The sequence below is a fragment of the Bombyx mori genome, chromosome 19, assembly GCF_030269925.1.
Source record: "Bombyx mori chromosome 19, ASM3026992v2".
Taxonomy (NCBI): domain Eukaryota; kingdom Metazoa; phylum Arthropoda; class Insecta; order Lepidoptera; family Bombycidae; genus Bombyx; species Bombyx mori.
In genome coordinates, this window is record NC_085125.1 from 10,955,996 (window position 1) to 10,981,407 (window position 25,412).

General features: G+C 38.4%; 2 protein-coding genes across 2 annotated transcripts in view; one reads left to right on the forward strand and one right to left on the reverse strand.

Annotated features, from left to right (window-relative positions):
- Positions 1 to 2,402: 2,402 nt before the first annotated feature.
- FDL (fused lobes) overlaps positions 2,403 to 25,412 on the reverse strand; it is a gene marked incomplete at its 5' end in the record, with an annotated part of 71,878 nt that continues 48,868 nt past the window's right edge. The window contains 2 exon segments of the mRNA NM_001172457.1: positions 2,403 to 4,409; positions 5,929 to 6,125. Coding sequence (NP_001165928.1) covers positions 2,690 to 4,409; positions 5,929 to 6,104 — 1,896 coding nt within the window. The 3' untranslated portion in view covers positions 2,403 to 2,689.
- Positions 20,836 to 25,412, forward strand: part of LOC105842239 (uncharacterized) — a 33,406-nt gene continuing 28,829 nt past the window's right edge. The window contains exons 1-2 of the mRNA XM_038017786.2: positions 20,836 to 21,037; positions 24,342 to 24,755. Coding sequence (XP_037873714.1) covers positions 24,628 to 24,755 — 128 coding nt within the window. The 5' untranslated portion in view covers positions 20,836 to 21,037; positions 24,342 to 24,627. The remainder of the gene's footprint in view (positions 21,038 to 24,341; positions 24,756 to 25,412) is intronic.

Here is a 25,412-nt window from a genome sequence, read left to right on the forward strand (position 1 = left end):
CAGATAGTGCATGAAAGAAAAACATGAATACTTTTTATCAGAAAGAAGAAAAAAAAATCAATATATTTTCACATCCTTAATATTCGAAAATTTATGAAATTATTTAACATGTAAGAACATATTAAATAATAAGTTATTTCAAAACGAAGTAAACGATCAATAGTATCTTGACGATTAACATTATTGAAGAGGCTTCTTTAATTAAATTCATGGTATGTACAATATTTGTTCTGCAGTGTAGTGTGTAGTAGTTGTTCTGTACGCTACGTCATCATTTGTGTATTGTGACGTGGTTGAGTTTGGAGGGTAGGCGAAAATCATCGCCATCGCAATATAAAAGAGCCAATAATTTGTTTTTTCTATTGATTCCACCAATTTACTTATAACATAATAACTTATGCATTCACCTTTTAAAAAAGGGGAAACTTTTTCAAATTCATTACAATTATCTTGGTTTAAAAAAAAAAACAATATCAATAGACATACTCTTCATTTCACGACATTAGAGGCATTAGGTCGGATTTATCATAATTTAAAATTGAAAACTTCAAAATAGCATTTAAGATGTCTATTTTTGGACTTAATTGAAAATTACTCTATATAGTTCTAGCATTCACGAAAACATCCCACAAGAAGTAAATATGATAGTTATATTTTTGCGGAAAGCAGATCCGACATATTGCATCTAATGCGTGGACATCTTAAAAAACTTTGTAGTTTAAAAAGCCTTTTTTTTCTTAGCTTTAACTTTTTTGGCAATCCGAAAAGATTTTATTTAACGCAACTAAAGCCTACGCACAACTATAATAATAATAATTAGATTTAAAATAAGTTAGTTACCATAATCGTGCCAGTTACCGTAAGATTCACTTTTCAAAGCTCCAAGCAAACTTTTATAGAAAATAAATAATAATCTCATACGTAAATAAATATTACCACGAGTATACAAAATAATAATGGGATTCTATTTACAAATAACGATGTTGAAATGATTGTGAATTAATTAAATTAGATTTTATTAATGAAGACATGAGTGGATGAAGGGGGTTAAGTACCATTTTTAAGATTTTTGAGTTTTTACATTGAATGAAGGTTAAGTGTCTACAAATTATATTAGACCTAAAAATTCCGGATTTAAAGCCTATTTTTAGAAATTATACGTGATGAAGCAATTATGTACAAAGAAAAAGTACAAGTAAAAAAGTTTGTTGCCAGTTTACTATTACTAAAACTAACAAATTGTATCATATCCCCTTCATCCACTCGTGTCTTTAATTATTAGTTGTCACTTATAAGATATGCGATTGTACTGTCTTTGTAAACGTGAGCTTTTTTTTAGTTTTGTTGTAACTTACAAAAAATAATATCAGTAATTAAGGAATTGATTGGCAATACCATAATAGAGTCAAAGGTACAACTTTAACATTTTAATGTAACACATATTATTATGGCCAGGGTTACGATTCGAAAGAATAATAAGTCTTATTACAATTTAAAAGTTGATTTCGATTGAACTGTTAATATCAAATTGTATTGTTAATATCATAATTCAATTAAAGAGGTTTTCATGAGGGAATGAGTATATATATACATTTTTTTAATTGTCTTCCTTTGTTGACTTTGACTTCATTACATTGAAGAAAGTATAGTAACAAATGGCCGACATTGAAAGGTTTAATGACAATTGAAAAAAAAAAACAAATTTAAGCCTTAGCTTTGTTAGTTTAAAATACTTATATGTACACAAATATGTATGTACAATCCTTCAAATATAGAGCAACAAAAAATTGCTGACCAAATTTTAATATGTTTAGTAAAAAAACATGAAACGTTTCTGACGACGATTGGAAAACTTATTTTTTGGACAGCTACAAAATAAATAAACGACGATTGTTCGATCACACACGCGGCCCCCCAACCCCCCTCGGACGGGCGGCCACAGTTCAGTGTGCTTAGTGCGAGTTTCTTAACGCTCTCGATAGCGTAAAAGTTAACGCAATTTTGTATGCAGTTGGAACAGCGCCCTCTAGCGACAAACGTACGCAAACGTACCCATTCCATACAAATACGAGCTAACTTTTACGCTATCGAGAGCGTTAAGAAACTCGCACTAAGCACACAGCTTACGATCCTAATGATTTATCGACATTAAGTTTGTGATCTAGCTAGTCTCATACGTAAAGCGCTGTACAGTTCCTATCTAAACTTACAACTTAAGCTAAATCAGACGCGACTCGGATAATACGAGCACTTCGAGTATCAGTCATTCGTCAAATCTCAGTTCGTCTTCTCGCATTAAAACTGTATAATCTCAACAAACTTACTAATTTTACAGGAGAGTGTTTTAAATGTTTAACATGTGATATTTTTAATATTAATCATCTTTGCAACATTTATTTTTCTTTTTTTACCAGTACTTACATTATCTGTCTTTTAAAAAGTAAGATAAAATTATGTAAGTATTAAATTTGTTAATAGTAGTCAAAACATAGGTAAATTAAAAATAACAAAAAAACTAAAACTAAACTTCGCTCTTTTGACAGTATCTATGAGAAAAATACTGGCTATACCAAATGATTCCGTATTTGAATTTAATTTCGACTATTTTTGGAAATTGTATAATTTTAATGCGAAAAGGCGATTTCTTATCTAGTTTGTGATTGTACCGTTGTAGTGGAGAGGGGCTGCACTAGAGGCACGCGTGCGGGTTGTGGGAGCACCAGCGCGGCCACAGCGGCGCCGCCCGCACCCCCCGCGCCACCAGCCGCGCCCGCTGTGTGTCGAGCCGCAAGTACACATCCGCCGTGGCGCCCTCGGCACGGTCTGCCCACAGCCGCTCCGCCAGAGCTGCCGTCCGGGGCCACACGCGCGCGTCCAACCCGCCCGGACCCAACTGCTCCGTCCACTGGCACGCTGCGCCACCCTCCACCGGCCATGCCGCGCTCTCGGGCGTTTCCGTCGCCCACGGTCGGTGCTCGTACACCTGCTGCCACGACCGGTACGGCCCGCAGTGTCCGTCCGAGCTGTCGCGCCACGACCCGAACCCGCAGTCGAGGTACCAGGCGTCCACGTGCGAGATCACCGATCGGAAGCCGGCGTCCAAAACCGCACGCGACTCGGGCCACTGCGACGCGCCCCACACATGTACGCCAAAGCGTTTTGGGTCGAGGCGTTCGAGGTACGGGGAGCGCGTCAATCGCGATGACCAAAGCAGAGTGAGCTCTGGCGCTTTACCCCCATTCGCTCGTTCGAGAACGTGCATGGCTTGTCGCGTGAACTCCATCCAAAGATCCATCGGATCCGTATCATTGAAGTGCTTAGCCCAGCACTGTTCCGACACCTCATCGCCACCAAGGTGGAAGATGTCGTCGACCCCAGTTAATTGAATGATCTCCCTGTAGACGTGTTCTAGTAAATCGTATATGTGAGGGTTGCGAGGATTCAGTTGGCCGCACGGAGGTTCTCCGCAGTAGGAACTCCAGGGTTCCGCCTCTATGCAGTGCGCTAAGTGGCCGAGGCCAGCCTCCGGACCCCAACCGAAAGCTCGACCGACGTGCGCCGGTGTGTCTATTTCCATCAGCACCCGGATTCCTCTGATGCGTGCGTATTTAACAATTGTTCTCACGTCGTCGGACGTGTACACTGCGCCCGGTCCGTAGGCGCCGTGCTGCGCCAGTTGGGGTGCGCTGTCTAACTTCCACGGAAACGATTGTGAATCGCTCACGTGCCAGTGGAACGTATTTAGTTTGTTCGCGGCCATCGCGTCTATGGTGCGGAGAAGCTCACTGACGGGGAAAAAATTACGAGCCGTATCCAGAAGCAGGCCACGGTAAGGAAAACGAGGGGCATCAACTACAGTTGCCGCTTCTAGTATGAGTAGCGATCCGGCGTACGGATCCAGCCAGGTGACCTGCAAAAGTGTTTCGAGGCCGTGTCTCGCTCCGCAGAACGAATGCGCTGTGATGTCTACGACGAGGGAATTGCCGGAGGGCCGTAAGGCGAGTTTGTAGCTTTCGTTCGTGTCGAGCCGCATACGAGGGTCGCCGGATCCGTTCACGGATACCTTCACCAGTACGTCCCGCGGGGGTCCTATGTCAGATCGACGGTTTTCACCGACCACGCCATGTTCTAAAGTTCGCATGTGATTTTGCATCACGATAAACGCTTCGTTTAAGTGTTTGGTGACGTCGCGTGATGGTGACGCTATAACTTTGAGGGAGAAGCGGTCCGATCTCACGGGCACAGCCGCCGATGCGAGGCTGACAGGCCCCGTCGGCTGTGGCCAGAGCTGGGTGGAGGCGCACAGCATGTTGCAAGTCTGCAGCGACTGTAGCGTCGTCGTATCCGATGCTTGATACCTCTCGCATCGGTCGTGTTGACATAACCAAGACCACTGAGGTTCGATGCCCCTATAACAACAACAATAATATTAAATTACATTTATATATTGTTCTAGCTGACCCGGCAGACTTCGTAGTGCCCGAATCGATAAATAAAAGACGTAAACTTTTGCACAAAATAATAAACTTAAAACAAACAAAAGGAATCCGTTCAACGGGGGACACATCGATGAGAAAACAAAATTTTTATTTAATTCCGAGCATTTTCATATTTATCTACCTTTTAAACGTTCCCTGGACTTTCACGAATAATTCAAGACCAAAATTAGCTAAATCGGTCAAGCCGTTCTCGAGTTTTACGGCCTGGCCATGGGGATCGGCGGTGCGAACAGCGAAGCGGTGGACGAGGCGACCATTCGCGCAGCACCGTTTGCAGGCCACGGGTACTCACGTTCGCCGCCGCGACTAGTAAGGAAGTCCGACAGCGAAATGTCTATATCGAAATTATCTCGATATTGTTTACAAATTAATAGTTTTTTTGGTTCGGGACCTATTATTTGGTAAAGATTGTGAAGTACATGATTTGAATAAGAATCGGAGTGTACCTATAGATGGAGAATTCCACAAGAAGTACGAGAAATACTTTGGGTGGCTAGACTTCCAAATAGCTGATCTAGCTAGTATTTCAGCTATATATTTTTTTTATTGCTTAGATGGGTGGATGAGCTCACAGTCCACCTTGTGTTAAGTGGTTACTGAAGCCCATAGACATCCACAACGTAAATGCGCCACCCACCTTGCGATATAAGTTCTAAGGTCTCAAGTATAGTTACAATGGCTGCCCCACCCTTCAAACCGAAACGCATTACTACTTCACGGCAGATATAGGCAGGGTGGTGGTACCTACCCGCGCGGACTCACAAGAGGTCCTACCACCAGTAATTACGAAAATTATAATTTTGAGGGTTTCATTTTTATTACACGATGTTATTCCTTCACCGTGGAAATCAATCGTGAACATTAAAATTTGTTGAGTACGTATTTCATTACAAAAATTGGTACCCGCCTGATATTCGACTACCGGTGCATCGCTCAACACCGGACGTCTTATCCGTTCGGCCACGACGAGTTTAAAAGTATAAAAAAAAAAAAAAAAAATTATAAAATATAAAAATTTCGGCGTTCATTTTTCGCGGCGAAAACAACTAAACTCATTTAATCACTGCACTATTCGCCGCGACTACCGCTCGACTCGGTGGCTTGCGCCGTCCTTATTCATGCATTTGTTTTGCTCGCCCGCCGCATCGTAAGTCGCCCGCGCAATTCGCTCGGTACATTTCGCCGGTCGCTTCGCCGGTCGCCGGTGCGCGTGGCTTGTTAGGTACATTTCTATGCTCTTATTTTAGTCGCTAGACGCTTCGCCGTTCGCACCGCGCGAATATTCGTATCGGCGAATGTCCCGTGGCCAGGCTGTTAGGGCGACTAACGAACAGCAATTATTTTTTTTAAATAAAGATTATAATATAATTGTTAATTGGATCATGGCAGTGGTTGTCAAATTTTGGGTCTGAGTGATAAAAAAACTTACGAATACATGGAGTGAAGCGGTCTGTTGGCGCTGTCGTCAGTCTGCTGTTTCCAGTAGAGTACAGCAGCAGCGGTGCAGGCGGCCGCGGCTAGCATGAGCACGGCTCGTCGCAGCCGCCCCACCCTCGCAAATCTCGCCGTCAAGCCAAGCCATAATGCATCACCCCACGACATCATCTTCATCACCTATCGATGCAGCTGAAATAGAAATAATTTCAAATCGATTTGTCAATTAATAGAATTTTTTTTTATTGCTTAGGTGGCTGGATGAGCTCACAGCCCACCTGGTCTTAAGTGGTTACTAGAGTCCATAGACATCTACGACGTAAATGCGCGACCCACCTTGAGATATAAGTTCTATGGTCTCAAGTATAGTTACAACGGCTGCCCCACCCCTCAAACCGAAACGCATTACTGCTTCACGGCAGAAATAGGCACGGTGGTGGTACCTACCCTACGTACCTACATTACCTACCTACCTAAATTACGCCTTTTTTAATGTTATTGAATATTTGATTATCTATATTGTCGCGGTGTGTATGGGCTCACCATTTCACTCATTCCAATTGAGCGATGAGTTACACTACTGACGTCTTGTTCTTCTTTCCTACCTATTACCCTCTGCTGAGTTGTAGGGCTCGAATCAAATCCTTCCATTTACATTTACACTACTTATGTGTCGCAAAAAAAATACTAATCTCTTTTAAACCCACTGATCATTTTTCGTGGTCTGCAAACTTGAACTTCGACTTGAACTTTGGACATCCGAGTTCAAAACAAAGATTGGGTGGTAAGCCGCTGGTTTTTTTTTGTTTTTGTTAAGATATTTTTTTTGCTTTGGATTGTTTCGTATCGCACGGACCCTAATTGTTACAGTAACGGGGATTTTATTAACGTTTTTATCGCAAACAATTAATACGAGCGCTATGACATGTCCTTCTTCAAACGAGGCTTGTGGAGAGTATTAAACGGTAGGCCGCGGCTTGGTTCTGCCGCTGGCATTGCTGAAGTCCATGGGCGACGGTAACTACTCACTATCAGGTGGGCCGTACGCTCGTCTGCCTACAAGGGCAAAAAAAAACGCAACAGCGTTACATTTACTACTATTTAAAAAATTATCATAGGAACACATAGGTGTTATTAAAATTGATATAACTATTAATTAAATAAATGAGAACCGAAATAAATTTAGAACTGAAACCTGTATGATTCACGAAAATCATGCATACTCCATATCTAAATTTAAACAAAATAACGTTTGGTATTATCCAGAAAAAGATATCTACCAATATTAGGTAGGTACTAGCGTCGTTGTTTCGAGACGCGAGAGGTATCTATTTCTATAGGGATGAGCTAAAAGCTCCCAGACGATGCAGCCCGAGCTTTTAGGTCACTCCAGTTAACTTTGTTCTTACGTACAAACGCAGTTTTGTTACACGCTTTTAAATTGCTAATTTGAAAACTTTCTTATGGGAGTCGTTTTAGATTACGCCAGAATGTTTATTTTAGAGTAAACAGTCTTTGATTTATTAAAAAGTGATTCTCTACTGTCTATTTGATTAAGAGCCTAGTACTGCGATTTCGCAGGCACAAGTGGTATCTGCGCATCCTATTTATCTATTAACGGATTTAAATAATACAAATTTAAAATGCTTGTGTGTATGTTTACCTTATTACAACACTGAAAACTAAAAATAACCCTCCTATAACACGGTAGATACGTTCCTCCAGTATCCAGAAACATCGAAAATAATATAATGAGAATAAAAACATGAGAGTAAACCGTAAAAGTGGTTTTAATTATGTACTTTTCTACTCGAAATTTAGTTGAGTACTTTGATATAAGCGAATGGCTTTCCAAATGTTTCCAAAATAAAACCCATTTACGTAGTTAGGTCTCAGAAGACGCCTAACTACATTTGTCGTAGTCTAAAATAAGCTGTGCCGAGACGTAGCACGTAAACGCTTTTCACGAATCCCCAAGGAACTTCAGATATTCAGCGAGTCGAAGATAAGACTCTTTGTTTTATGATTTACGAACTATTTCGCAGTTTTCAATCGTAATCGAATAGCTCGTCCCGATGGATTCACCTGATCTACTCTCGGTATTGTTGGAAGTTCTTATGCTAGCAAGAATCATAGCACGCGTCACGGTCTGGGGACCAGCGAGGGGGACCTAAGAAGACGACGTACAAGCTGCTCTGCACGCGTTTTACGCAAGAGCATCCGGGTGACGGAAGGCCGGCTATCCTCGACCCACGCTGACTGACCCAGCGGGGTATTCCGTAGGATAAGTCACTCTAACCGGCGCCATCTAGGCAGGCTCCGGATAGCCTGCCGACCGAGAGGGCTGGTGGTCGTGGCGCCGACGACCGCCAGTCCGGCGTCCCGAGGGGGAGGGTGATGGGAGAGATGTGCTCCGCACTAAACACTTCACTTTCCACCCTTTGCCTTTTCATGAGTTCTGTCTCATGTGAGGTTTGGACGTTGGTTGTTGAGCGACAGGAGGTTTTAGTCGGTTCGACTTCAACATGCTCTGCCCGCCATCCCCAGTGGAGGGTGGAAGTCCGGCGATTTCCTCCTGACAAAAAAAACTGCACGTCGTCTTCTTAGGCCCTCTTCGCCGGTCCCCAGACCGACATATGAAGGGGACCCGAAACACTTAGAGGGCCAGGGCTTGGGCGAGATCCGCCCCCCTGGCTCCCGCTCGACGGCGGCGGGCTTGCGCGTCTCTCGCGCGCCCCGCCGCCTCTTTCTGCGAGATGGTGCACTCGCAGAAGTCGAGCATCGCCTTCCACGACTCGTCGTCGCCGAGCATCGATGCCACAACACTCGGCAACGACAAGTCGTTTCCTATTTTTCCAAGTCGCAACCACAATGGTGACACTCTGCCGTCGGCTCGGCTCCGATCCGGTGCAGGAACTCACCGAAGCAACCATGCCCAGTGAGCACCTGCGTGAGCCGGAAAGTGAGGCGTCCTCTGGCACGATTCACCGAATTCACAACAACCGGGCGAATCGCCTCGGCGGTCCTACGACCAGCCGAAGGATCGGCCAGCCGTCTGGACCATGACTCCAGCACGGACAGCCGAGATTAGGCCCTCCACGCTCTGACTACACTGGGGCTAGGACGTGCCATGCCCCGGACACGAAGGTCAGCCCGCCACTGATAGTCAGCAGCGAGCCCCTCCGCCTCCAGGACCCAAGGCGGCGTCCCAGCCAATACACACGTCGCCTCGAAAGAGATCCAGTATTAGCTAATAAATAAATTTAATCATTTATTTATTTCAATTTCAATTTAATTATTTCAATATAAAATGTATAAGTAAGCTTTGTTTTTTCCATTATTGTAGACTTTTCAAAAGTTGAATTGTTCATCCTAAAAGCTTTTTACTTGGAATTTATCACCCAATTACGACTAGTCTAGTGACAATAGTTTTTTTGTTGTTTTGTATTCGTTTGCAGTATTGAAGCTATAATATATTTACCTATACCTATAATACTCACAATATTCGCTGGTGATAATAATCACATCCACTCTATTAAGTTATTCCCCATTCTCAATTGTTGTAAGTGGTTTGCGAGACAACGAACTTGCATATTTTATGATCGAATACACTGACTGACCCAAAACTGAATTTCGCTGAGAAGACTGAGACTGTTTCCCTGGCACGCGAAATTAGCTTTTATTTAGAAGAGGATAAGGGAATGGGCATATACTGTTTTTATACAATGTTGTAAAGGTTAATTCAATTTCGCTGTAATGAGAAAATAATCTGTACGAAATTATCTTTTAAAACACATCGAATTTGTATTCTCGAAGGTTTACGATCTTGTAATTATGTGAGATTATAAAAAGAATTTCTCTTCCAAATCATGGTGTCGTGGTGTGACTGTTGATTTTAATAAAACTTAAGACACTCTTTCTTCATTCAATTTATAATCCCCATTTCAATGAGAAGCAATATTTAAGAAAAATTCTTGCGTGATTTTTTTCTTCATGGCTTAGATGTGTGGACGAGCTCACAGCCTACCTGATCTTAAGTGGTTACTGGATCCCATAGACATCTACAACGTAAATGCGCCACTCACCTTGAGATATAAGTTCTAAGGTCTCAGGTATAGTTACAACGGCTGCCTCACCCTTCAAACCGAAACGCATTATTGCTTCACGGCAGAAATAGGCGGGGTGATGGTACCTACCCGTGCGGACTCACAAGAGGTCCTACCACCAGTAAAGAACTCTTTTAACGTTCGCTCGTCGGACATTTTATGACGAGCAGTATACAAATAGTGCGTATACTAACGGAATATTCTTTATATTCAGTGTTACACCAACGCAAACGACCCATTTTATTAACTTTTGTAATTAGTCGATCATGAGAAAGTCAACGTGCACTGGCTGTACTTTAGTTTCATAATTTATTGAAATCGATCCAATATAGTTTTGAACTGCCGCTGCCTTACAACCTTTTTATATGACGTGGTCTTGTGTGCTATGAAACTTGGCAGATTGTAATTCAGAATAAATTCTAACATTTCATTATCTTTCAGTCAAATAAAAGTTTTATAGCATTGTTTAAATTTATTGCTTAGCAGAGTTTGTTTAGGTTAAAAGAAGTCTATTTAATTCTCATTCATGATAATTTGGTAAAGTTTTGTTTTCAACTTTAGCATAAGCATATAAATTTATTATAATATGTCCACCACCAAATGGTTAACGAGTCGGAAGTGATACCATAGTCTGAATTCAATTCCCTTTTGGTTATAGTATATTTGGTATATTCGGTATTATAATAGGTTAGGGAAAAAGTCTTTTCGCATTATAGTATGTATGAACTATTTTTATCTGGCTGGTTTTGGTATCATTAAAAGTTTAAATTTTAAAGAAGATAATTCCAAATTCAAGTTAGGAAAATGTGTGATTTTTATTTATTTTTCATATTGTCAAGTTGAGTGAATCTAATGAATAAATTCGATACATTTTAAAATTGTAGTACAAAAAAGGTAAAAATGCAACGCAAGCCGCGAAAAAAAATTGCGATGTGTATGGGCCTAGAGCAATGTCTGTGAGAGTAGCACAAATTTGGTATAAGCGTTTTCAATCCGGAAATTTTGATATCAAAGATGCACGTCGCTCTGGTCGCCTAATTACGGATAAAATGGATGCCATTTTTGAAAAAGTGGAGCAAGATCGGCATATCAGTAGTTACGACGTAGCTGAAGAACTGGGAATTGACCACAAAACAGTTTTGGCGCATTTGAAAAAAACTGGGTAAACAAAAAGCTCGATATTTGGGTACCTCACAAGCTCACTGAAAGAAACCTTTTTTTTATTTATTGCTTAGATGTGTGGACGAGCTCACAGCCCAAGTGGTGTTAAGTGATTACTGGAGCCCATAGACATCTACAACGTAAATGCGCCACCCATCTTGAGATATAAGTTCTAAGGTCTCAAGTATAGTTACAACAGCTGCCCTACCCTTCAGACCGAAACGCATTACTGCTTCACGGCAGAACTACGGCGAAACTTCACGGCACAGTACCTACACGCACGGACTCACAAATCACACATCACAATCATCACAAAACCTAATGAACCATGTACTCATTTGTGATTCTTTATTACGACGTAATGAAACCGAACTATTTTTGAAGAAGCTGATAGCTGGTGATGAAAAGTGGTACGACAAGAACGTGCGAAAAAGGTCGTGGTCAAAGGCCGGTCAGGCTTCACAGACTGTGGCGAAGCCCGGGTTAACTCGCAATAAGGTGATGTTGTGTGTGTGGTGGGATTGGAAGGGCATTATTCATTATGAGCTGTTACGACTAGGCAGGACCATCGATTCTGAACTCTACAGCGAATTAACGAATAGAAGGGGTGTGGTTTTTCATCATGATAACGCTAGACCTCACACATCTTTAGCCACTCAGCAAAAATTAAGAGAGCTTGGCTGGGAGGTGTTAATGCATCCTTCAGAATTCCACCTGTTTCGGTCTTTTCAGAATTCTTTAGGCAGTTTCAGGCTAACGTCACGAGAGAACTGCCAAAATCAATTGTCGCGGTATTTTGATTAGAAGCCCCTAAATTTCTATAGCAATGGGATCATGTCTCTACCTACAAGATGGCAAAAAGTTATCGAACAAAATGGTACCTACATACTTTAGTTAAATGTAAATAAACTATATTAAAGAAAGTTGTGAATTTTCTTAAAAAATGCGAAGAAACTTTTTCCCCAACCTATTAGTATATTTATAGTATACCTGGGAATTTGGTACACGAGTCCCACTATACTCGAAACGCTTTGAACCGCCATTTCTGGAACCGCATCGCCAGGAAAGCCATCCTAGAAAACATTGGGGACCTAACGAATGTTTGTGTGTGCAACATCAGCACAATCACGACCATTGAGAAGAGTGCCCGACTAAGAAAAAGAAGAATTGATACGTAAAGCATATGACAAAAATGATGTCAAGAAGAAAACAACACCCGACTAAGAAAAAGAAGAAGAATTGATATGTAAAGCATATGACAAAAATGATGTCAAGAAGAAAACAACACCCGACTAAGAAAAAGAAGAAGAATTGATATGTAAAGCATATGACAAAAATGATGTCAAGAAGAAAACAACACCCGACTAAGAAAAAGAAGAAGAATTGATATGTAAAGCATATGACAAAAATGATGTCAAGAAGAAACCAACAACACCATTAATAAACATAGATAAATGTGGTTTTTTTTTTCATATTCAGTGAATACCTACCCACTTGAATAAAGTACGTTATAACGTCGTTTCGTAGCAGACGGCGGTAAACTTAAAGTTTTGTCAATTTTGTCGCATTCAAGTACAGAAATTTAATGCATATTAAATTTCTCCTCTATGGTGAACGACCCCAGCGAAATTGTTTCGTATAACGGCGTGGTCGGTCGAGTCATTGGCACAGGTGTAATAAGGGCTTATTCGGATACCAAAGTCACAAAAGATGTAAAAGACAAATAAGAATTTGATTTAAGAAAAACATTTCGAAAGGTATGTTGAAAAATTGCAGTTAACCAACTTTAATGAGGTCCTACAAGCGAACAACGTTGTGGACGCGTCCTAAATGCAGTGACAGCGAGGGAAAACGTTCAGGAAAATTCTCGTACCCCAATAATTGGATGCCCTATTCGTGGAGAGAAAAAAAAAGAACAAGCGCCCTCGTAACGCAACAACGTTTGTTAGGACTGTGCGTAAACGGAAAGTGACGAGTGATTGATTGTGTTACGGATCCTAATATCTATCTCTAATCTGTCGTCTATTGTTTAGAATTTAGGTAGTTTTTTTAAAATCTACAAACAATACACATACAATAGAAGAGATACGTGATTATATATTGATGCAACCATATCTCTTAATGGAAGAATATGAAATGGATTAATTTCTAGATTCAAAGATTCTATTCCTGTAAGATCCACTAATTGTTTCAATGATAGTTTTTATTTTGTTTGTTTGCTTTTTTTAATTGCATAGTGGGTGAACACTACTGAAAGGTGACCTATATTGGTTTGATTTTTATTACACGATGTTTGTTCCTTCAATTCTTAAGTACGAATTTCTTTGCGGGGTCCGAAGACGGATTCAGTCGCAAGTCTAGATACGAATGCATCGAGCGTCTTATCCTTTAGGTTACGATAACTTCAAAAGTAGTAGTTAGGAAAAATAAGATCCGAATCAAGGAATTTCGCTAAGCTCTATCGTTACATAACGATTTTTACTTTCCAAATTTCAGTGATTTATCATAAAAAAAAGCAAGAAAAATACATTCAAAAATACCTACTTAGTGATTTACGTGGATATGTAATCCCATCTTGTTAAGTTTTGAGGTGCCAATATGCATGTAGTAACATCAAATAGCAACAACATAAAAATATATTTTGTTTTGGTACAAAATGTGTTGGTTCGTAAAATTTCCCAATTTTTTTGGGGAAATTAGCTACATACATGAACTTAAGAACCGAATCTTATCTAAGTACGGAGATGCACGAAATACATTTGATTGTATAGGGTGACTTCGAAACCTCGAATTTTGAGCTCACTTTTTTACATAGTCTTGTTCACCGGCTATTACAAAGTGCTTGTTAAGAGCACAGAGTAGAACATTTTATCGCAAATAGTAGTCGGAGGTCAAAGATGGAAAAATTCTGAAAACTATTTATAACAATTTGACTGATCCGCAGTTTACTAGGTCAAATTTGTTCGTATAAACATATTATTTTAAATAGTATAGATAGACATGTAAGAGAATTAGATTTTCTTATTTTACAAATTGGGTTAGAAATTCTATTCAAAAAAATATTTTTGGATACCTTTCGGATCCATTCGGCTTCTTTTCATAAATTCGATTTTGCGGATATCATAAGATTCTTTTTATTAGATCATTATTGATTACGTGGGTCGGTGCTCCGCTTATAAACCTGAAGAAAGCAAGGAGTACAGTTTTACTGTAACATATTTAGAAAGAAAGTGATCAATGTCCAGACAGATTTCGCTTTTTATATTACGTTGTATGCTATAGCGAGACATCAAAAAGGTTAAATCTCCAAGACGTTGTTATTAATAGTTATAAGAGACGACTATTTTGCTCGCTCGTCGACCGTCATCGCGATCACTGAACTTTAAGCCCGTCACAGATTGGCACACGCGGTTGGAAAATTGCTCATCTGAGATCTATTTATTAACTACATAAGTATAAAATAACACGTGGAACACTTAATAGCTGCTACTTTGAATAAAGATATATGACAATTTACATTTGTAGCGTTTCCAAGTAAAGATTGCGTATATCTAAGTTCCCTACAAAAACGTTTGGATGGCCAACGGAGTAATGACGTCTGCTCGTTGGGAGATTTTCCCATCATCGTTCCCTATAAACTGGTGACCTGCGATAGGACACATATATTCCTATACTTTGAAAGAACGAATAACATTGATAAAATGATCCATAATACCAAAGTATTCCGACCAAAGTCCTATTGAGCGAGAATGTTTGGTTCAACTACATAATCTATATATTAATACGTGAAGCAAAATTTTTGTATCCCTTTTGTACGAAAATTGCGCAGACGGAGGAGTATGAAATTTTCCACACTTATAGAGAATATAGAGAATAAGTGCACAATGCTAATATTTTTTTTTAAATAATGCATAAAAGGTACATTAAATCAATAAAGAAAACATTACACACACTACATACCATGTTTTTGACGCACACACGCATGCATACTATTTATTGTCAAACTTTTATTCTTGACGTCTGTTGTCAAATTGAGATTAAATATTGTTTGTCTTTGTTAATATTTTTCTATAGTGTGTAGATACAATCATAATAGTGTACAAACTTACAATTCCAATTAATTATAGTCGAATTTCGACTACTGCGGGACCACTAGTATTAATAAATATCTATTCAAACTAAAGCTGAAATGTTACGTCATAATGCATTTATTGATGGCACCATCGCAGTTATCTATACTGACTAAAGTGCTAACAACAGCTGTCAAAAGATTCAACAACAACGAATAAATTACAGGCGGATGCATAGTATACGAACAAACAAAGTCACAAATTTTTATATTGATTTCTATTATAAATATTAGAAAAGCGGAATTAAAAAGCGGTTGGTCGCGATTATTATTATTATTATTAATACTTTATTTCAGTTTTTTTTAAAACCATAACATTTTGTTAGTAGTAATTACTTATAATCTATGTTAGTAACTTAAAAAATCTAACACATAACTATCATTATATACATTTTATTTACTCTATTATACTCTATTCCAATTACGAAGTCCCATGAGACAGATGTTATTGTATGTGTGTGTGAATTGATTGTATAATGATTTAGATTGAATGTGTATTTTTTAAATGGTGTTTACAACCATGAACAAAAAATTATTATCATTTCAAATAATACGAAACGTGAAGAGTTACGTTCTAAGAAGTGTCACAAGGGACTTCGTAATTGGAATAGAGTATAGGCTGTGTCCGGCATTGCTGACGTCCATTAGCGATGGTAACTACCCACCACTAGGTGGGCTATAAGGACGTCTGCCTACAAAGGCCATAAATAATATGTGTTCTTTTTTAATGACATCGCCACGTCGTCAGATATTCCAGGAGCACATACATACATGAGACCATCCGCTGCCACAGTGAAGTATGATAAAATAGTTTTACGATCCGACCATTCACGTTGAGGGAGGACACTGGACCGCTACGGCGTTCGTAATCGTATTATATGTATATATGCTTAGTATTACTCATGGAAACCAAAGAGAATATTGTAGGTTTTGTTAAATTTAATTTTATTGATTTTACTCTTGATATCTAGTAAAGGTCACGTTATGATAAGCAAATGTTTGGAGCCCATACACATCGCATTATGAATTCTGTCAGACCGTTGACTTCCACGGTGAAGGAATAACATCGTGTAATAAAAATGAAACCCGCAAAATTATAATTTGCGTAATTACTGGTGGTAGGACCTCTTGGAAGTCCACACGGGTAGGTACCACCACCCCGCCTATTTCCGCCGTGAAGCAGTAATGCGTTTCGGTTCGAAGGGTGGGGTAGCCATTGTAACTATACTGAGACCTTAGAACTTATATCTCGAGGTGGGTGGCGCATTTACGTTGTAGATGTCTATGGGTTCCAGTAACCACTTAACATCAGGTGGGCTTTGAGCTCGTCCATCCATCTATGCAATAAATAAATAAAATATATAATGGTTTTCTATCTGTTACGAATGACTGCCTCTCATTTATCACGCTATATTTGTACCATAGAAAGTATATTATCATAACAAATATATTATAGATATCTGATTTTCGTACCGTCGTTTAGAGGAATACTAAACGCTACGGACATAAATTTAAAACTGTCATTTCATTATCTGAAGCAGATTCTGGGTAATACAGGATTTATGTTAACACATCAAACCTGGCCTTTTGTGCGAGCGAGCACGACCATGGATCTAACATGATACAATAAAATTTCGAGCTTAAAACATACATTACGTGATGTTTGTGTATTTTTTACACGCTCTTATTAGTTTGATCTGTATCTATGTAATGTAATCTTTCACTGTGATATTCACCAACATGAATACGTACGATTGTCGTGAGTATTATATTAATAAAAATAATATATAATATATAATACATACGTAATAAGTAACGATGAGAATATAATCATTTTGATACTTTAACCAATCATTGACAAACATCAACAAGGTAAAAAGTTTTTTTTTTTAATTCGGCGTATCATGGAGTTTTTAAGCTGTATTCATTTTATTTTCATGAACCTAAAATGAAGACTGAAAACTGAGGTATTAGGCGTTTTTGGAATTAGTCGATATTATGTGTTAAAGCAATATATTTTGTACATATCAACTGACGTGAATTTAACGTGATAGGTACTTCAACTTCGCAATACCATTTCTTATTGTACTACATAAAAAAAGCTAAAAAAAAATGATACATTAAGGATTTTATTTCGTAATTATGTAAATACTTGCCCTGTGAACAGAACGAAAATCACGGATGGTCTGGAGCGTGTCCATCCTTTAATCCAATCACGTAATCTGTCTACGAGCGAAGATTCTAACATTGTAGTAGTTACTGATTTATTCCAAGCCCTGTTTTTAGTATAACAAATTAACCTATCGGACATTTGAGTGTAGCTAACTATATATTAATACGTGAAGCAAAAACTGTATCCCTTTTTATCCCTTTTTACGAAAATTGCGCGGACGGAGGAGTATGAAATTTTCCACACTTATAGAGAATATAGAGAACAAGTGCACAATGCTAATATTTTTTTAAGATAAAGCATAAAAGATACATTAAATCAATAAAAAAAACATTACGCACACTACATACCATGTATTTGACACACACACTACATACCATGTATTTGACGCACACACGCATGCATACTATTTATTGTCAAACTTTTGTTCTTGACGTCTGCTGTCAAATTGAGAATAGATTAAATATTGTTTGTCTTTGTTAATATTTTTTATAGTGTAGTCTTGGCGAAATTTGTGATTATAGAAGTATAAAATACAATCATAATAGGGTACAAACTTACAATACCAATTAATTATAGTCGAATTTGGACTACTGCGGGACCTCTAGTTTAGTATTATTACGCCGGTAAGAGCAACGCCATTTATCGTTGAATAGCAGAAATGAATATCGAAAGAACTCGTAAAATTGAGAACGCTCGAGAAGTACAACGCCATCTGTTGTCAAATGGCGGAAACCCATATAGAAAATACTCGACTTGTCAGGAATGTTCTCGATAATTCTAGGGATGTATCGACTACAAATGCGTTGCAGGGACGTCACGAAGGTTCTACTCGAAGCGAAACAGCAAGCGGATCACCTGAAGCGAAGCGGAAGAAGTGAATTGAGAATTTTAGTGTTCTGAGTATTAAATAGAGCTTTAATTTGTTTTTCGGTAGATTTTTGAAGTGAAACTTCTTTATCGGCGTTGGAAAAAAATTTACCGTCACATTTTTCGGTTACGCGTCACATTTTTCCGTTACGCGCCATCTTTTTTGTATTCATGTCTATGATAATAAAATCCTTTTGTTTAAACTTTATCTAATTTAACTTTTTTGTATTCATGTCTATGATAATAAAATCCTTTTGTTTAAACTTTATCTAATTTAACTTTATTTAACCAATTTCTAGAAAGTTGCATGTAGATCATTTTTCGAAAAATAAGGCCATAAAGAAGTTTCACTTCTTACGTGTGTACACTAGTACACGCACACATTTTTTTATTAATCATGAACCCCAGCGCGTAACAGTATGTTAATGGTGTACTACTGTTGTGGTTGCAACTGGTAATGTTAGGTCCATGTCTTTAACATTAGCATTATAAGGGTGCCTGGACGCGTCCGGATATAGCCCTGTGATCCTGCGACTACCAAGCAGATAGGATAGAGACAGTTACCCGTCATGTTCTAGTTTTTATTATACAGGGTGTCCCAAACATAGTGTCAAGCCGAAGTACAGAGGTAGAGCATCATTAGGGCTATCCGAATCACCGCCACGTATGTTCCGTAATCCTTGATAGTTTTCGAGTTAATTAATGAAAAAGGTTATGTAACTTTATTTTTTAAATAGGCTTAGAAAAAATACAGGATTTTTAACTTTTTTAGTTTCAATATATTTTTTAAAAGATTAAATTAGATCTATGGATGGAGATACTTCTGAATCAACTAGTCCTAGTATTTATCTAATTAAGAAATAAAAATCAGACATGTACGTAATCTATTCGTGCCAGTGACTAAAAAATGCCTTAACACAGTAATAAATAAATTTATTAATTAAACATAACTCGAAAAATATAAAAAATCGCGGAACATACATGGGGATGAGTCGGATAGCCCTAGTGATGCTCTACCTCTGAACTTCGGCTTTACACTATTTTTTGGGACACCCTGTATAATTACTAAGACTTGTTTTTTTAGTTTTAAAAGCCATGTTGTATAAAAGATAACTGGTACTTACTTACATGGTAATGATACTTACTTGGACTAATTTCAATCAATAAAATATTTTCATTTTATCGACGAAAATTTATCATTTTTTAAGTAGCCGAAGAGCAAACGAATCTGTTAATCCTAAGAATGTTTGCCTGATGTGAGAATCGAACCCACGACCCTTGGCGCAACAGTCAGGGTCACTAACTACGTAGTTAGTCAGCCAAGGAACTAATTTGACAACAACAAAAGTAAACGCGTAAACTCTAGATGTTATTGGAATTATAAATCTGTTATCAAAAGACAGGACCCATTAACTTATTGCAATCTGCTAACTCGCTAGAACTGCAACTAGTAATGCCAGAAAATCAACATCTAAAACTTATGCGAGGAATAAAACCTAAGCACAGCAAAATACACCTTAACTACCAAATTTTAGGACATGCAATCGATTTACGTACAACATTTGGATGTTATTCACGTACCTTAGAGCGGTGTGACGGGACGGCCACGCTCGAGGGAGTGACACCGAATGTTGGTCAACACTCGCCGACAAGGGCTTAATGATGGAACAAACGTTTGACGACATTAGTGCTTCGGACGCATAAGTCACGAAAGATCGCTCCTTTTAGAATATTTATCACGTTGACTGCCACGTGGGTCATCGATGCCCTACGCGGCGCACTGAAGTAACTATTTCGATTACTCTCTTTGTTCTTCTTACATAATATATCCAGTAGACTCTGGGAAAGACGAATCCGAAGATACTGACAATGAATCTATTACTAAGAGACCTAAAAGACTAAAAGACCACGCTATATTAAACATTAATAAAAGCAAAACCTTAACTATCCCCTTCACACTCATAAGTTAGACCGCGCGAGAGAGAGATGGGCAGACTTTTCATGATGCGCATGCAGTGTGACGTCACGCCACGCGCTTATTCACAAACACTTCACCAGCGCAACGTGTGAATGTGTTGAACGCGAGCTACATGGTAGGCGGAGTGAGGGGTGTAAGGTTTTTTTCGTTACGGAATTTCATGATTCGGTCGCCGCGCTCAAGGCCCGCGATAAAATCTATGCAATAGCTTAAAAGCAAATATATTTTTCTTTAGTTGTGTGGGTTTTTTCAAATTTAACTAAATGTTATTTTGCGCGTTCACGAATTATAAAGCTTTCGTATTTGAATAAATTCAACAGACAACAAAGTCTACAATGTGTGCGAATATAAACCGATAAAGTGTTTCAAAAGGTCACCGTATGTAACAGCAATTCAGGAAGACGCATCATAAAATGTAATACAATTCGAAATATAAAAGCGTTGCCCTTTAGCCGCTCGACGTTGTGATCCAACGTTTGTTCCAGTTTTCCTATGTTGGCGGTTTGGCTTGAAGGCGGGTGGATTCCGGACACTCCCTAAAATTTCCTCCCCGCAGTCACAGTGTCGCGGTTCGCTCGAGGCGGGAGTCGCGTCGCGCTGCCCGCTAAAAACTTTCCACCTTACGTACGCTTATAAACTTTCGACTGTGAATGACTCGTGTTTATATAGAACCTGTTTTGATAATGAAAGGTAATCTTTATTGGGTTTTAATTACATTCTATCGGAATTTCGTATAATTTAGCCCAGTTTAAGACATTAACTGCATATTTTTTACAATAAAACGTGTCGCTATCTATTGTATTGTTAATTAATTTATATGATAGGGTACAATTTTTAATGCTGGTTTTATATTATAATTGCAGTAATTTTCCAATACTTACTTACATACTTATGGGTATTTTCGTATTACAGAAGTGTGAAGGTTTCTTTCTATGATTTAACATCAAGCCCGACATATTAAAATTTAACGAAACATGTGACTATTCAATAAGTCGCATAATCTAAATTTTTAACCAATAATTTTGATGCGAAACAGTCGAAAATAAACTACATACTCACATAATTGTGCAATATTTTTTGGAAAGGCATTGTTAAAGATTCGATAAAAAAAACTGTATAAAAATCGAAATCTCAATATTGTTTAAGCAAGTTTCCCAATTATCATTGTAAACTATGACGTATTCTCAGATTATGCAAGCCTAAATTATGTCAGACTAGCCGTACTCACTCGCCCACTTCGCTGGCCATTTAAAACTAACATTATTATTTATTGTCATTATTATTAGGGAGTCCAACACTCATAAAAATATTAGCCTATCCATTAAGTACATGCATTTTCTACATGAACACCAAGTTTCAAGTCAATCGGATGCACGGTTCAGTAGTTATAACGGAACATCCGTAAAAACCATTGTAGATTTATATATTAGTGTAGATTCAAGTTAGGCGAAGCACATTAAAAATTACCCCCCACGCCGCCTGGCCTGTCTAAATGTCAAGTGCGCGGCAGCACCGAAAATGTCCGAACCACATACATATTTTACAACTTTGTATTTTTGCAACATTTACAAGAAAAGACATACATACATATACATATTACATATTTTAAGTTCGAAAATGTATGTTGGATAATACGAATATAATCAATCTGTGTTTTAACGAGTGTGGTTTTAAAAAAATCGTGTTGTTTATGTAGTCTTTTTTAATACTGTTAGGTTTACTGGTGGTAGGACGCTTTGTGAGTCCGCACGGGTAGGTACCACCATCTTGCCTATTTTTGCCGTGAAGCAGTAATGCGTTTCGGTTTGCAAGGCGGGACAGTGATAGTACTGTAAAGACTGAAACATTAGAACTGATATTTCAAAATGGGTGGCGACATTTACGTTGTAGACGTTTATGGGCTCCGGTAACCACTTAACAACAGGCGGGTCGGAAGCTCGTCCACCTAATTAGAAAATTTTTACCGCCAAAAGATCAACAATAAAAGATATCGTAGTCGGCATTAAAATAATAACGTTTTTTCAAAGCTGTTATTAATTCATATTAATAATAAAACGGTAATATGCATATTAACAGCCAGCCGTGAGAACGGTAACACATTACATTCCACGTACGGCGTAATGCACATTAATAATTTAAGCCTTATTATATTATTCTTAGTAAAACATAAATAGGTATTTTATATTTCTGAGCCTCGCAGTCAACATAACAAGGATTACTACAAAATTGAGTACTTTAATTTTTATTGGGTAATTTAAAAGTTGTTTGAGCAACAAGCAGGCTAGGAAAGTAATTATATTTTTCCCGGTGCCATATTTAAATTTTTTATTTTATTTTTATTTTTTTTATTGCTTAGATGGCTGAACGAGCTCACAGCCCACCTGGTGTTAAGTGGTTACTAGAGCCCATAGACATCTACATCGTAAATGCGCCACCCACCTTGAGATATAAGTTGTAAGGCCTCAGTATAGTTACAACGGTTGCCCCACACTTCAAACCGAAACGCATTACTGCTTCACGGCAGAAATAGCCAGGGCGGTAGTACCTACCCGCGCGGACTCACAACAGGTCCTACCACCAGTAATTACGCAAATTATAATTTTGCGGGTTTCACTTTTATTACACGATTACAATTCAAATACTTCTGTTTCTAGCGCTCCTCCTCCTTTTTTACTGGTGGTAGGACCTCTTGTGTAGGTACCACCACTCTGCCTATTTCTGTACATTACCATCAGTTTCGTTATTTTTAAAACCTTCGTCTTCGATCTTGATGATTAGCAACCTTTGATACTAAACTAACGAACAAAATAATAAATTACCGGGAACCAATCAAACATGTCAACTGGCCCCATACTATGACCCCTTTAGGATGGGAACCCGGGACTTTTGTAATTTAAATATATATTAAACATTTACAAAAGGGCCAAACACTCAAAACACAATGGGAAGAAAATCTGTCACACGAATGTTTGCCCGTAGCGCGAATCGAATCCACGACCCTCGGCTCAAAAGTCAGAGGCGTTGACTAATGCGCCACCGGATTGGTCAGAGTGTTTAAAACAAACATATTATCGCACATACGGTGCGATAACGTCACTTATTTTACTGGTGGTACTTGGTGGTAGGACCACTATGAGTCCGCGCGGGTAGGTACCACCAACCTGCCTATTTCTGCCGTGAAGCAGTAATGCGTTTCGATTTGAAAGGTGGGGCAGCCGTTGTGACTATACTGAGACCTTAGAACTTATATCTCAAGGTGGGTGGCGCATCTACGTTGTAGATGTCTATGGGCTCCAGTAACCACTGTGAGCTCGTCCACCCATCTAAGCGATAAAAAAAAAACTTATGCAAATTATGTAATTTTTCAGGAGAAACATTGGAAAATGAAATGAAATCTTATTATATAATTCTTATATAGTTCTGCTAGGCTACAAAAATAAAATGATAATATATAAACACCATCAGTAAAAGCAAACATCTCTCTCGTCTCACTAATAACAGCTATAAAAAAAATGTATTTTCTCACACTCAGTTCAGTGTTAACAAAAATCGCATAAGTGACTTTATAGCACCGTATATGCGATATGTAGGTACACATTATTTTGTTTTGTCGATGATGAAACTCATCGATCCCGCGAAGGGGTAAAGAACATGCCAGTGAAGCCATTTAATTAAAGCTATTGTTTTTCCTTGGAACGTGAAAACGTTACTAATTATATTCATTAGTATTAGCTAGTACGTGGCGTGTTTATTAGCAGCTTTCTGAAATAGCTATTCAAATTCACTTTGAATATCGTAATGACTTTTAAAATTACATTAGGTATTCTGTGTTGCCTTAAATGATCTTCGCTTATGACGTAGTTATTGTTAAAGCTACTTTTACGTTTCAATTTCGCGTTTAATATTTTAATTATATTATTTCAGATGTTTAAAATATGTAAAAGGCAGTCATTAAATTTCTCCTTTTTGATAATATTTTCTCCGTTTGTTTCAGATGCATCACGCATTCGCGCATTTAAAAGAGACTGCAAACTGATAAAATCAACACAAATTCAATGACCGCTGGTTGAAAAAGAGAGAATACAGAGTAGCATAAAATAATTTTTGAGATAAAATTCAGCAAAAGGTTGACTGACTGACAATCACAGAAAAGTGAGGATTCTGCAGCGGCGGTCGCGTAGGCGGCGCCGCGTGGTGCTGTTGTGGCTCGCTGGCGCCACTTGTGGCTTTTGGCGGGCCTGGGTGCTGCGGGAGCTCAGAAGAGCCCCCTAGGCTGGGCCATGGGAAGCTCACAGAGACTGGCTGCCGTAGCAGCCGTCTCACATGCGAAGCACTACTATAACCATACACAAATACATTCGCAGCAAGCGGAATCTTCACAATTCACTCTTAATGTATTTTTTGTAAGGTTTGTATTAAAAAAATTAATAATAGTTTAAAAAAACGAACAAAATACGCTTTTATAGAAAATCCAACTAAAAAATACAAAATAAATTTTAATAAATTTGAATTAAAAATAGTGTAAGAAAATATGATTTTATTGTAAAAAAGGGTTTTTTAATAATTTTTTTAGATTTTTTTTTAATATTGAATTGTCATCAATCCTTAATAAGTATACCAAATTTCAAGTTGATCCGATGTTTTGAAGGGGGTCAAAATCATGTTCAAAGATCCCGTTACAAACGTGCATACGTCTGAAGCGTATTAAAAAAATATGCGTTATTTAATTACATAGCGATGCGATTTAGAACGCCAGTCAGAATATTACGACTTTGACCATTACAGTTTACTGTCCAGTTTTAAGGTCGTGGGTCAAACTTGGAAATGTAATTCAAAATTGTAAAAACTGTATATCATGAACTATAAAGCCACAGTAGAGAGACCTCGTAACACTTTTATGTTGATAGCACGTCTTCTCATGATTACTCCCAGGACACGTCTGGTCAGTCCGACATTTTTATTTCAATGAACAATACAAACAACCGTTGTTTGAGATTTATTAAAGGGGATTAAACGAACAGGTAAGAAAGGATGATGCAGTATTAAAGGACGCCAGGTGGGGATT